Consider the following 13292-nt stretch of genomic DNA (forward strand, 5'->3'; position numbering starts at 1 on the left):
TTCCTCTAGTTGTTGTTTCAATTCTTTTAATTGCTCAACAGACATTCTATAAGGACGTTTGGAGATAGGTGCAGTACCAGGTAAAAGATCAATAGCAAATTCAATTTCGTGGTCAGGTGGCATACCTGGTAAATCCTCGGGGAACACATCCGGGTAGTCACACACCACTTTGATATCTTGCAAAGGTCTTACAGCCAACTGATTAACTGCACAATCTGCTGCTGAGGGTAGAGTAGCTACAAACTCTACTTTCTCTCCATCAGGACCTGTTAGCAGAACTGTCCTCTTGGCACACTGAATTGTTGCATCAAAAGCGGCTAACCATCTCATTCCCAGAATTACATCGATTCCACCGGACTCAAGGACGATAAGATCAGCCGGAAATTCTATACCCATTATTCTCAGCTTAACTTGTGGACAGATGTATTGAGCCTTCATTGACCCACCAGGTGAACTCACTAGCATATGACGCCTCATGGTATGCATGGGTAAATTATGCTTTGCTACATAATGACTAGTGACAAAAGAATGCGATGCTCCAGAGTCAAATAAAACTGATGCGGGGGCAGAGTTGACAAAGAACATACCGAGCACTACATCTGGAGCCTCCTGAGCAGTCTCGGCTTCCACGTGATTCACCTTGCCACGAACAAAGCTTTGCTGCCCCTGATTGCCTTGTGGGGTCTGGTTCCCATTCCTCGGTTGCTGTATCTGATTCTGCCGAGGGGCACTGCTGTTCTGCACGGGGGTAGTTGGCCCACCTCTCTTAGGACAAGAGCTGGCATAGTGACCAACCTCGCCACACTTGAAGCAAGTAGGGCCTACTGGAGCATTGGGCCTTGCTGGAGTGCCAGTGGGGGTCATCTGGCGATTCTGCGAAAAGCTGGGGCGCGGAGTCTGCATAGTCTGCATCCCTGGACGCTGGAACTGAGGGCTGGGGCGCTGGAATGACTGCTGAGTGGGGCGCTGGAATGACGGCTGCCCAAAATTCCCACTCGGACCCCCTGCGCGGAGCGGTGTCCCTTGCTGTGGAGCAAAGCGAGGGCGAGTGTTGCTTCCTGATGACGACTGGGAGTTAAATTTCCTCTTCATCTCCCCAAGCTCATTCCTCTTGTGTTCCAGGCCAATTGCCTTGTCTAGCATCTTCTGGAAACTGGGGAAGGTGTGCGACATCAGCTGATATTGGAGTGGTCCAATCAACCCATCCAAGAACAGCTCCTGCTTCTGCTCATCATCAGCAACATCTTCAGGAGCATAACGGGACAACTGGACAAACTTGTGCCTGTACTCAGCCACTGTCATGTTACCCTGCTTAAGAGCAAGGAACTCCTTCTTTTTGAGCTTCATCAATCCGGAAAGAATATGATGACTTCTGAAGCTAGTTTTGAATTCCTCCCAGGTAATGCCATTAGCATTGGCATGGGTGGCGGTGTAAGCATCCCACCAATCAGCAGCTGGCCCTTCCAGGCGTCCTGAAGCATACAGGACCTTCTCCCTGTCAGTACACTGGGTGATATTTAGCATCTTCTCCACGGTTTTCAACCAATCATCAGCATCTAACGGATCCGGAGAATGTGAAAACGTCGGGGGCTTGTGGCTCATGAACTCCCTGTGCCTGTCCCTTGGCGGCGGCTGCTGCTGGTTGTTGCTGTTGTTGTTGTTGTTGTTCAGCTGAGCTTGTAAGGCCGCCACGGTGTTGGTCAGCCCGGCGAGAAGCTGAGTCTGGGCTGCTAGAAACTGCTCCATCCCTGCAGGTGCTTGCTGGTTCTGTTGCGGAGCGGTGTTGGGATTGCTGCTGTTGTCCCTGTAGCGAGGCACTGCGGGACGGTCAACTCCTGATCCGGACCTGGTGTTTACCATCTGAGCGTTAGAGACAATAGATTTAGATAGGTGTGTGAAAGAATAACTGAGAAAGATAAAGCGACAGGATATAAAAGTAAAACAGATTCTGTTAGCTCCAATTAATTAGGTGTGGCCGTCAGAAGAAGTGTCCATAAATACTGAAAAATTACCCAGTCGTAACTTATTAAATTTGTAAACCAACCCAACTGGAATCACCTCAATCGGACTTCTGGATCTTGAGTTACAAAATTAACAAGCTGACAGTGTCGGTCGACAGTTTCAGATTCTGAGTGCTTTGCTAATTCGCATACATCTCCCAGACAGATTCTCCAAAAATTCTGAACAATTTACAGAAACTACTCCACGAAATTCTGAAACTAACCCCACTGATTTCATGTCATTTGGACTTCTGTAGCTCGAGATATAAATAAAACAGTACTGGCGTGTCAGTTAATATCGAGAACAGAATTGAATGTCGCTTAGCTTGCATGATAGATAGATTTAGACAGATGGTAGATCATGATTAAGAAAGATTAGAAGCTGATTTAGAACAGAAATAAAACCCAACTAAGCACTTTATTATTAAGACCAGTATCGTGTGGCAATTGCCCCACATACCGCACTCATTACAAAGATCCAACTCAAACATGTAACACAAAACCAAGCATCTAAGCACACTTTACCTAACACACTCGAGCGACATCTAACGATTACAAGAATTTAAACTAAAACACTCCTAACTCCTAGAGGTCTTCTGCGGCGGCACTGGGCGAGTCGTAGCGGGGACGCTTAGGTGCCGGCGACGAAGCGGGATAATCAGCATACTCCTGCGGCGGCGGTGCCCCCGTCGCGGAAGCCACATACACATCTCTCCCCCACCGGACTTCATGAAGCTCCCGTTGAAGCTCATAGATGTGGTTGTTTGCTTCATTCAATGCGGTGAGAGCTGCCGACGTGTACTTGCGGAGGAAATCCGTAGCCATGTCAACCCCATCATTAGTAGCGATGAAGGTTCTTGCTTCTCCACTAGCTCGGGATGGAAGGAACCGATGGTAAGTGTGCTGTAGTCGCGGCCGTTCCTTGTGGGAGAGGACCTCAAGTGCCCACCTAGCTGCCTCAGCAATGCCGGACTCCATGGTCCTCCTTGTTGTCACATCATGGTGAACAGCCTTCACCTCCCATCCTCCTTCGTGCTCCTCACGAAGGACAACCTTCACCTCCCAAAAAGTGGGATAGCGAGGGTGGGTGAACCGAGCACACTTGTAGATTGGCCTCATGCTGTACCCCAAGTGATGACAAGTCCACCTGAGTATGTCGGCCATGTGCACTCCTTGGCCATAATCTTCCTTCACCCATTTGATCCATCTCTCGGGCTCGGGATCTGCTTCGGGCTCTTCATCCGTCAAGTCGACGACCGGTGCGGGCGCCGGAGCTGGTGTAGGAGCTGGTGCCGGTGCTGGCGCCGGTGCTGGTGACGGTGTGGTCTCCTGCTCCACGGTCACGGCATCCTCGTCAGTGTCATCCCCCGGATGCTGGAAGTATTCTTCCTCTTCCTCCTCGTCCCTAGGCTCCATGGGAACGTACGACGACGCGATGCCATGACGCGGGGGACGGGTGCTCTTGCATGCAGTCAACCGGGTGCGAGCCATCTAACAGAAAGAAGAAAATTTTAGAATAAAATATTGAACGAACCAAGGTAATAAAATAAAAGATTAAAATAGCAACAAGGATGAGACAAATCAAGTTTAAGAATAATTAAGTAGATTTAAATTAAGAAAGGTAGGAATGGCTACTAGATTATTATAATCCTTAAATATGACCATTTTCTAACTAGGCTAACGTCCTACAGTCAACACGGCTCTGGTACCACTTTTGTCACACCCGATTTTTAAGGACAAAATCGAGTGCATTAAATACATGTGCGCCAGGATCAAGTTACACACATGTACGACAATAGTGAATAACAAAGACTGTGCTAAATCGAATAAAGAGAGTATTAACCATTATTACATGACCGAAAGTCTCAATAAAACACAAAGTCTAATTATTACGCAGCGGAACTCCAAAGACGACGACGACTCCACAGGCAGCTGACTGAAGAAACGTACGCCTAGAACTCCTCAAAGTCGTGTAGATACTCCTCGTCCCAATTAGCTTGGTCTGAACAGCGGTTTTACAAGGGTGAGTACACTTATGGTTGGTACTCAACAAGTCGTGGGGAATAGTGTAGTGTAAGGCTAATTCAAGGTATGGCTAAGGCATAATTAGCATTCGCTTTTAATTAAGTTGGTCAAGTTTTATTAGTAATTAATTAAGTATAAGTTCATACCACCCGAAATTAAACATGAATATAAATAAAGTAAGCAACATATGCATGAAATGATAACAAGTTAAATCCATCTTCCGATAATATTATCATGTGAGGGTCCAGGCCGCTCCTAACCGTGAGCACGGCTGATCGATCAGTTTTACACTCTGCAGAGGTGGCACATCTTTACCCACAAGTCGCGTAAAAGTTCAAAAGAACTTTGGACCCAACCATGCGGTGTTTGCAAGGCACCATACCACACTTCCAAGGTGTGATTGCATAGGGACGCTACGAGGCCTTTACAAAGATTCATTAGTCAGTGGCAACCCGCTAAGGTTTCGGTGTCTGGCGTGCACCACCCATCCCAGGCAAAATGCAACGACTCAGTCCCCCCTCTTGCCTCAACACGAGTAAGGTCACCCCAGACTAAGGTTTCTAATTAATCAGCCAAGACCAGAGCCATTTAGTCTTGTGGTAGCACTGTTTTCCTGGGTGGTTCTCCATGTTCCGATTAACCAAATAATGATCTTGTCTTAATGAAAGGTATAACAGAAGTAAAGCAAGATTAAGCATTGTGTTTAGTTAAACCACCATGTACCAAGTAAGCACTAAGCATAAGCTACCCAACATAAAGTAAACCGGTTGGTCAAGGCAAAGGTAAATCAATCTAGGCGAACCTTAATTGGGACCCATCAATTTAATCTTAACATGTGCATAGCATAAATGTTGAGTACGAGAAAGTAAAGGTGTATAGGACAAAAAGGTAGTGATCAAGGAAACGACTTGCCTTCTTGGCCTTGCTCCTTCTGTTCGTACTCCTTGAAGGCTTGATCTGCAACTCCCTCGAACTGCGGGACGTCTACACGCGTCACACGAGCACATACAAGCAAACATGGGCAAAAAGTAAGAAAACAGTACACCAAACATAGTTAAACAGAGCAAACAAGCTTGAAAAGTTGATCTTCGCTTTAAAACAAACACGTGGATATAAAGAACGCGTAAAACGGAGTTAAAATGCAAAATATATGATCAAAACAAGATCCAGGGACTTTTCTGTGAGAAAAACAAAACTTTTAGGGCCTATCCGCGAAAACCGAGGGCTTATACGTAATTACGCGTATAAACCGAAGGTCTGATGCGTAAAAACTCAAATCCGAACGGCGGGTTGATTTCTGGAAAGATCAATGGTTAAACCGAAAAGTGCGAGGGCAGATCTGTAAATATTTTTCAACGCGATCTGGACCGCGGGTTGATTTGCGGAAAAGGCGGGGGCTTAAGAGCAAAAGCGGCGTGGCGCGGCTTGGTTGACCGGTACGCGGCTGGATTGACTCGCGACCGGCCGTCGGATCAAGATCTGACGGTCGCGGTGATCCGCGACATCGCAGCGGCGGCGGCGGCGGCGAGCGGCAGAGAGCGGCGGCGAGCGGCGGCGAGCGGCGGCGGAGTTGCCGGAGTAAACCGAATCGGCGCTCCGGGTCACGGTTTGGTGCGCGGATTGCACCAGGAGAGAGAGGAGAACACGGCGAACTCGTTTTGGGGGTCCTTGGCGACCGGAGCTCATCGGAGGCGGCGCTTGACGGCGGGGAAGAGGCGGCGGCGCTTGGAGCTCTGGGGCGCTAGGGTTCGGGTGCTGCGGATGCGGGCAGAGGAGACCGGAAGGGGCGGCAGCTTATATAGGGCGGAGGGCTTAGAGATAGGGCGCCCCGGGTTTAAACTCCCCGAAGGAGTCGGAGCGGAGGCGGCCGGTTGCGGAATCGGCGGCGCGGCGGTTGCGGGAGTCCCAGCCGGATACGGCCGGAGGAGGGAGATGACGGGTGAGGCCCACCCGTCAGCGGACGCGGGTGGCAAGCAGGCCGGAGCGGCGTCGTGGGCCGGCGCACGCGTTCGCGGGCCGTGAGGCGTCGGGCGAGCGGCAGGCCGGAGGTGGAGAGCTGGGTCGGCAGAAGAAAAGAGGAGGGGGTGAAGCGGCGGGCCGCGGTGGTGGGGAGCTGGGCCGGCCAGGAGGAAAAAGAGGAGGGGGCCGGCGAGGCAGCTGCGGCTGGGCCGCGCGGAAGGTGAAGCAAAGGGGCCGGGCCGAAAGAAGAAGAAGAAAGAGGAGGAAAGGTGGATGCGGCCCAGGAGAGTAAAAGAGAAAATAAAAGAGAGGGAGAAAGGAAAAAGTTTTGGGAAATCAAATTCAAATTTGGAGATTCAAATTTTGATTCAAACTCAAGCAATCAAAATAAATGCACCAGCATGAATGCACAATTAACTCCTATGATGAATTTAATTAAATTAAAGAAAATGAATTTAAATGCCTAGAATTTAAATGACACCCTAATTTGAGCAAATTTTAATGAATTTGAATTGTTTAAAATTTTGGGTGTTACACTATGCTAAATTGGGACACAGTAAAAGTCGAGTGATTTCCCGTCACTCGCGAGTTATAGGAGTTTCCTATTTACTTATGTTGAAACCATAAGGATGATGGGCGGGGCTGGACTATATGTTCTAGATTGGTGGATTGCCCCGTCTGTCTAGTAAGGGCGAAATGTGTCGGTGTTTATGGTCAAGTATTTGAAAGTACTAATCTCATACCTAGTATGGGATAGGGAACCCTAGTACCTAATTGAACCAGGAAATGAGCAGATCGTCCCACTCTCTCTGGAACCTGGCTCCCCTACGGCCGCATGTGGGTACAAGTGCAGTCACGGTACGGCGTCATCCAGAACCGTGGGGCATTGTATCCAAGGGAAGTGGCCCTAATACGTACCTGGGGATTGATAGGGACGGCTGACAAGTGAAGTGGACTCGTCGTGGTACACAGATGTCGTGGGGTTAGGTTCACCTTGCAAGGTTTAAAAACTCGATTCGAATCGTCTACCTCTCACAGTTTGAGACTGCTTGATCACTGTGCTGCACTGAGTAAGAAGTGGAACAAAGGATGATTATTTAATATTGATGCTTAATTAATTTGCTTGATCACATGCTTGCTTAGAATAGGTGCTTACCTAGAATGGATAATTAACTAGAACCTGATGCTGAAACTTGAAAGTAAGGATCTACTTTAGATGCTTTTGGCAAAACAAACCCCTCAGCTAAAAAGTGAGACCCATCCTCGGTCGGTGAGGATCATGGTGATTGATATCATGGCAGGCTTCGCCATGGTATTGTACATCGACGTTAGACTATCATTTACTTTTCCGCTGCTTTTGAACTCTGAAAACTTTATTTTATGCTTTTGAACTCTCGAGTTGTAATAACTAAATTTGGGACCTGTAATAATTTATCTAGATTGTTGTAATCTCCGGACTCGTCTTCGTGCGAGTATGCTTTGTTTCGATCCGGAACACGTGGTTTTATCGGGTGAAACCCAACGGACTACCACTTTAATTCGATTAAAGTGTCCATTCGCATTTGAGGTGAGGTTGAGTACACTTTAGCCGGGTTAATCTGGGTGGTTCCACCACACTGCAGTGGTTGGACTCGCCTCTACATGAAATTGAAGGCCACGCCAACTCCTGTTAGCCCCTGCTCTACATGAAATTGAGTACAACGATCTTCTCTAGGAGCTCGGGAATCTAAAGGCTGTCCCCATGAGTCGGCTCATCCAACCACCGGTTATTCCACACTAGGCGGTGGCCAGTCACCTTGGGAAGTCATGGCTCATGATTTCTAATGTAAAACCACTTATCCTTCCAACCCGAGTGGGAGTCAATAAGCTTGTAATGCAAGTAAGAGCCCATGATCTTCTCCTACACTTGGATTCCTGCCCCCTCCCCATGACTACTTCGATGTGTTCCAATTTGGGGTGGGGCTTTATTCCGAATAGCTTCCGAAAGAGCTGGAAGTGCACAAATGCACAAGTGCACAAATATGGCTATGTGCAAAATCGAGTTGGGGTTAAGGTGGACTAATTCCAATTTGTAGTAACTCAACAACCCCCGAAAGAAATCGAATGTGGGGAGAGCCAGACCTTGCTCAATGAAGTGCATGAAGACCACCATCTCATGGGTGTAGTTCTCCAGAGGCCAGGGGTTGCTCAAGGCCACCCTCCAGTCGATGAAGTCCTGCTCCTGGAGAAGCCTGGCATCTACATATGCTTGGATGTCCGCCTCCTTCATGACGTACTTCTTCTAGGCACAAGCTTGGTTTGGCAGAGCCGTCTGGTTCGTCTTGCCATACTTTGGTGCCAGCAATAGGATCTCCTTCTTCTTCACAACCTTCCTATTCTTGGTCTCCGCCGCCTTACTGGATGTCGCTTTCATCCCCATTCGTGCTGCCACGAGGGTCTTCTTGTGCATGTGCTCGGGGCTAAGTGGTGGGGGAGGGTGGCCCTCGAGCTCAAAGATCATAAGTGGCGGCGCTAGGGCTACAGTGAGGCAGATAAAAGGGTAGAATGGTTCGGGTGAAACGGAAGGGATGAATTCCTCCATTATTTATAATCGTGGCACAGTTAATTGAGAGGTGAAATTAATAGGGAATATTCCATTTTTGAAACCCCTCAGTTATCGCTTGACGGTTTCCAATTTTTTCGAAAGAGATAAGGTTACTGTTGGCGAACGGTCATGTTGACCAGTGGTTGACCTTTATACCCAAACTAGTCGTGTAACGGCTTGGGGGCTATGAGCCACCTGCCTATCGGCTAAAAAGTTTTTTCTTTGTGTTCTAAGGTAAAAGATATGTGAAATTACAAGATTGACCCTCAGCCTGAATCTTTGATTCAACCTAAGGCTCTGGGGCTATTTCATATGGAGCATGATTTTCATCGCGCTTCCATAAAGGATCCAAGGTTAAAGATTCAAGATCAAGTTAAATGAGGCTTGAGCATATTTTCGCCGCATGGCAGTACTCGAGTACATTCGAAGACCCAATCCGATAGAGTACTCAAAAAATCACAACAAACTAGTCAGAGGCATCTACAGAAGTACTCAGGACTACTGCATTTGACTAAAAAGTACTCGAGGGGCTTGTCGGCCATACATCTATGGCCCCCCAGAAGGTTTGGTGAGTCCTAGATATGGGGCTGTACACTGAGACGTGTCAGGCATGGAGACTATGGTGCAGGACAGCGTGGTCTACATGGAGGACAAGAACTAGTCAAGGATTAGGAAACTATTTGTAGAAATTAGAGTAGGACTCTCTAGTCGAATCCGACTAGTACACTTGTTAACAACCGACCTGTAATCCTGCCCCCGGCAATATAAGGCAAGGCAGGGACCCCTCCAAACAAGTTTAATCAATACAATCCAACCAACACATAGGATGTAGGGTATTACGCGACATAAGCGGTCCGAACCTGTTTAAATCGTGTGTGCGAGTTCACTAGCGAGTTCCTGATCTCGACGAACCCCACGCATAAAACACTACCTCAGGTACCCCCTCGGTAGGTTGCTGGGTACAAACACCGATAGCAGGGAAAGCGAGGAGGGGACGGGGGAGGCGAGGAGGGCGTTGCTGCCAGAGGTGGAGAGGGGTCACTGCAAGAAATCTTCCGACTAGTGATAAACCAAAAGTGTCATAAACGTTTTTTTGCATCATAAACCATGATTTATGACATGAGAGTGATGAAAACCCTTTGTCATTAGTCGAGCGTCATAAACCGCAACTAGTGATGTTCCTTATTTTGGTGCATCACTAAGATAATAACAAATGAAAATTCATCCCACATGTCGTTATAGACTATTTTGGAGGTTGCGGCACGTTGGACAAGGATCCAACATGGCCCTGATGTGGTAGGGGTGTTATGACGATTTCAGTTCATCACAAATTGAAGCCCGGTCCATGTAGGAGCTTTTATGAGCCCAATTTTATTGGGCCATTTTAGCCCATTTTAGGTGTCTGCGCAATTTTTTGGGCTGAAAAATGTTTGTTGCACACCATATTGGGCTATTTTTTCTGGGCCCTAGCCCATCTAACGAAGAGCCATTATTACATTTTGCAGTACCATATTGGACCATTTTTTTCGGACCCTAGTCCATTATTGCATTTTGCAGTGCCATATATTTTTCAATTTTGGTTGCTGATCACCATCACAATCATAGACATAAAAACAGCTCATTTCCAACTTTCATATTGTTCACAACACAATCAATGAATAGTTCACCAGCAACAATAATGCAACATAGAACAAGTTCAGCATCAACAATGCAACATCCATCAAAAGTTCATTAACAACAAATAACAAGTTCACCAGCAACACACTTCAGTTGAGGGAAGGATTCACCAGGCTCTGACTGGTCCTAAAGTGAATCAGGCTAGAAATCAAAGTATGCAACTGCGTTGTGCTGTTCTTCAAAGCTTCTAGCTCTTCTGTCTGAGACTTCAATGTTATTTCTTGCGTTTCAGCAAACAATGTCAGTGCACCCATCTCAGACTCCTGTTCAGCAATCTTTTGCCGAAGTTGTCCCCTCCCACTTATTTCTCACTCTCAAGATCAGCTTGGATTTCTTCTACCTATAGCATAGTACCAACCCTAGTCATTTTCTTCGAGGGTGGGTGAATCCCAGCAACCTCTCGGAATGTCCTAGATTGGACAACTTCAGCCACTACTTCAGCGGCAGTCTTCGGTTGGTCGTCTCTAGGTTGGGCAATGATTTGTTCCATTCGAGCCTAATAAAAGAAAGAAAATGAATGGTCTCACAAAAGTACTCACAAATGTTTCTACTGTTGTTGTTGCAAAGAAGAATACAAAATAAACAAGTACTTACAATGGCTGCCTGTACTGGAGCAGTGTACCATTTTGCTGCAATGGAAGTTCTTGAAAAGATCAATTGGAGTTGGGTCTCCTTCAACTTACTTATCCCTCTAATATGATGTGAAAACAAGCATAAACTATTAGCTTGGAACAAGGAGCATGAGAAAGTTCATCAAATAAAGTACATAGCAAAAACATGACTTGTTCAGTTGCTTACCACAACATGAGCCTTTGCAACGTAGCTTTTAGATCCTGTGTGCTTAGGATACCTGACAAGTCCACAATTACCGGTGTTTGTAGTACACCTCTCCTTTACAATAATGAAAACTCGTGTAAGAGCAATGAATAAGAGGAACAGATTAGTACATGCAAATTACTAGTGGCAAGTTGAAGTTCTATCATACCCTGTGAGGTTGGCTAGACCACATTGTAACCAGTTTGTTCCAATGGTCGTCATTAATAGTGGTAACAGGAGTTTTGGTTGGGACTTCATTTGTTGCAAGAGCATTGAAGTACTTCTTCTTGAGCCAGTACCTCCCTTGTCTCTATTGCAACTTGAGCACGTGCATGCCTCTATGACAGGTTGACTGGTGGTGTCAATGTCAAATATTCCCTATATTTAGCACAACACAAGAGTAGTCAGAAAAATGGATGAAAAGAAAGGATGCAAAGAAATATGGTAGTAGATGAGTCGATATATACACACCACCAGTTTGCCAATATAGTCCTTGAGATATTTTTCATTCTGGTCCTTGCAGTCCTTCCAATGAGTAAGGATCGGTATATACCCATGCAATATGATCCCACCCTCTGATGCAAACTATGCAGCTTGCATTGGTGCCTCTGGCCGTTTGAGCCCTTCTCGAACATAGATTGGAAGCTTGGTGTGTAACCCTATGCTTATCCTGTCCAGATCTCTGCCCAACCTTCTTGAATCATGTGGCACTTGTACTCTTGTGGAAGGGTGTGCATCACCTAACAATTTTGCTACGGTCATACAGGTGGTGTATGTGTTAATAATGATTTGGTTGCTAATTGTGACATTCCAATTTTTTGGCTTTGGGAAAAAAAGATCAAATGACTTGTCTTCGCCAGTCATCACGTCGACGATGTCCTCAATGTGGGTGGCTGTTGCTTGGCCTTCGGTTGGCAATTCTTATGAATCAGGAGTCATCCCATTCGAAACTCCTGCCTGAGCTAAAGACAATACCTTTGCCCCAGTCACTCTAGGAGGCATACTGTCAGAGGCATCAGGTGCCCGAATTCTCTTGGACAACCCTCTTCCCTCACTGACAGGTATGCTATCACTAATCTGATTAGACAAATTGTATAAACAAAAATAATGAGAAGCAATCCTGCATAACTGATACAAGAAATTTAGTAGGCAACAACAAATACCTTGTGTTGGCATGTCTCTTGGTCAGATTCAGGCCGTTCTTGAGATGGGTCATACTCCGGATCTGGATCTTCACTTCTTCTTTCACTTCTTGTTTCATTGGTTTCCTTTTTTTGTCCTTTTGAAGCCTCTTTAAGTATGATTGCGACTTTTCCAACGCCGAGGGAAGACAATACCTTCTAGTTCCTTAAGATACCTGTAGCCCTCTTCTGCTCTTAAGGAATGAGCTCCAGTTCTTTATGTTAGGAAAAAAAAGAAACTTCTATAAAATTGCCCAACCACTGTAAACAAAAGAAACTATTGTACAAGAAACAAACTGCTGCAAAATCTAAAGGTAGAGCGCACCAAAACAAGATCCAATATTGGATGTTCCTAGCCAAAATAAGATCCAGGAAAGGATGTTCCTACCCAACCTTATACGAGCTGAAAGGGTAAATTACTATAAAAGAAATAAATTAATGTAAAATCATAAAGGTACTGCCCCCCCCCAAAAAAAATAGATCCAAGATAGGATTTTCCTACCCAACCTTGTACTAGCCCAAAGGACAAACTAGTAAAAGAACAAAATAGTGTGTACATGGGAACTACCAAATCTGCAAACAAACAACAAAGTAAAAGTGGTAACAAAACTAAATAAGGAAATACTTTAATCACAACACCGGGGATGCTTAACTGGGGAGGAAAACATCGTACCTGGTTGTTGATGTTTCCTTCGTACGACCTTCCCACCTGGTGCCATTGCATCACTGCTGGTCCTACAGAGGGAGATGGGAAATGGGCGGCATCTATGAGGGAAAGATTGTGGATGGCGGTGAGCAGGTAAAGATTTGGGATGGGGGTTAGGAGGAGGTGAAGATTTGGGATGGGGCGAGAAGATGAAGGGGAACTGATGGCGGAAAGTATTTGGATGTGGAAGATTTGGGAGGAGAGAGAGAAGGGAGGGAATATTTGACCAATTGGGTGGATGGCCCTATTACATTACCAATATACCCTTTTACTATGGTAGTGGTTTGGAAGGGGGGAGAAAAATTGATATTTCGCTTCTGTCACACGGCTTGGTCGGGTGTCCG

General features: G+C 46.3%; 1 protein-coding gene across 1 annotated transcript; it reads right to left on the reverse strand.

Moving 5' to 3' along the window:
• Window positions 1-259: 259 nt before the first annotated feature.
• LOC140222269 (uncharacterized) lies at window positions 260-1746 on the reverse strand. Its single transcript, XM_072292437.1, has 2 exons — window positions 588-1746; window positions 260-294 (listed from the first exon to the last, which is right to left on the reverse strand). The coding sequence occupies exons 1-2, from the start codon at window positions 1744-1746 to the stop codon at window positions 260-262; spliced, it is 1194 nt and encodes a 397-aa protein (XP_072148538.1).
• Window positions 1747-13292: the final 11546 nt, after the last annotated feature.

The sequence above is a fragment of the Setaria viridis genome, chromosome 3, assembly GCF_005286985.2.
Source record: "Setaria viridis chromosome 3, Setaria_viridis_v4.0, whole genome shotgun sequence".
Lineage (NCBI taxonomy): Eukaryota > Viridiplantae > Streptophyta > Magnoliopsida > Poales > Poaceae > Setaria > Setaria viridis.

Excerpts from the sequence above, each read along its gene's own strand:
- LOC140222269 (XM_072292437.1), bottom strand. The coding sequence starts at position 1,746 with ATGGAGCAGTTTCTAGCAGCCCAGACTCAGCTTCTCGCCGGGCTGACC. Across the intron at positions 295-587 it reads GGCTCCAGATGTAGTGCTCG|TGTGCCAAGAGGACAGTTCT; the intron begins GTATGTTCTTTG and ends GCAACAATTCAG.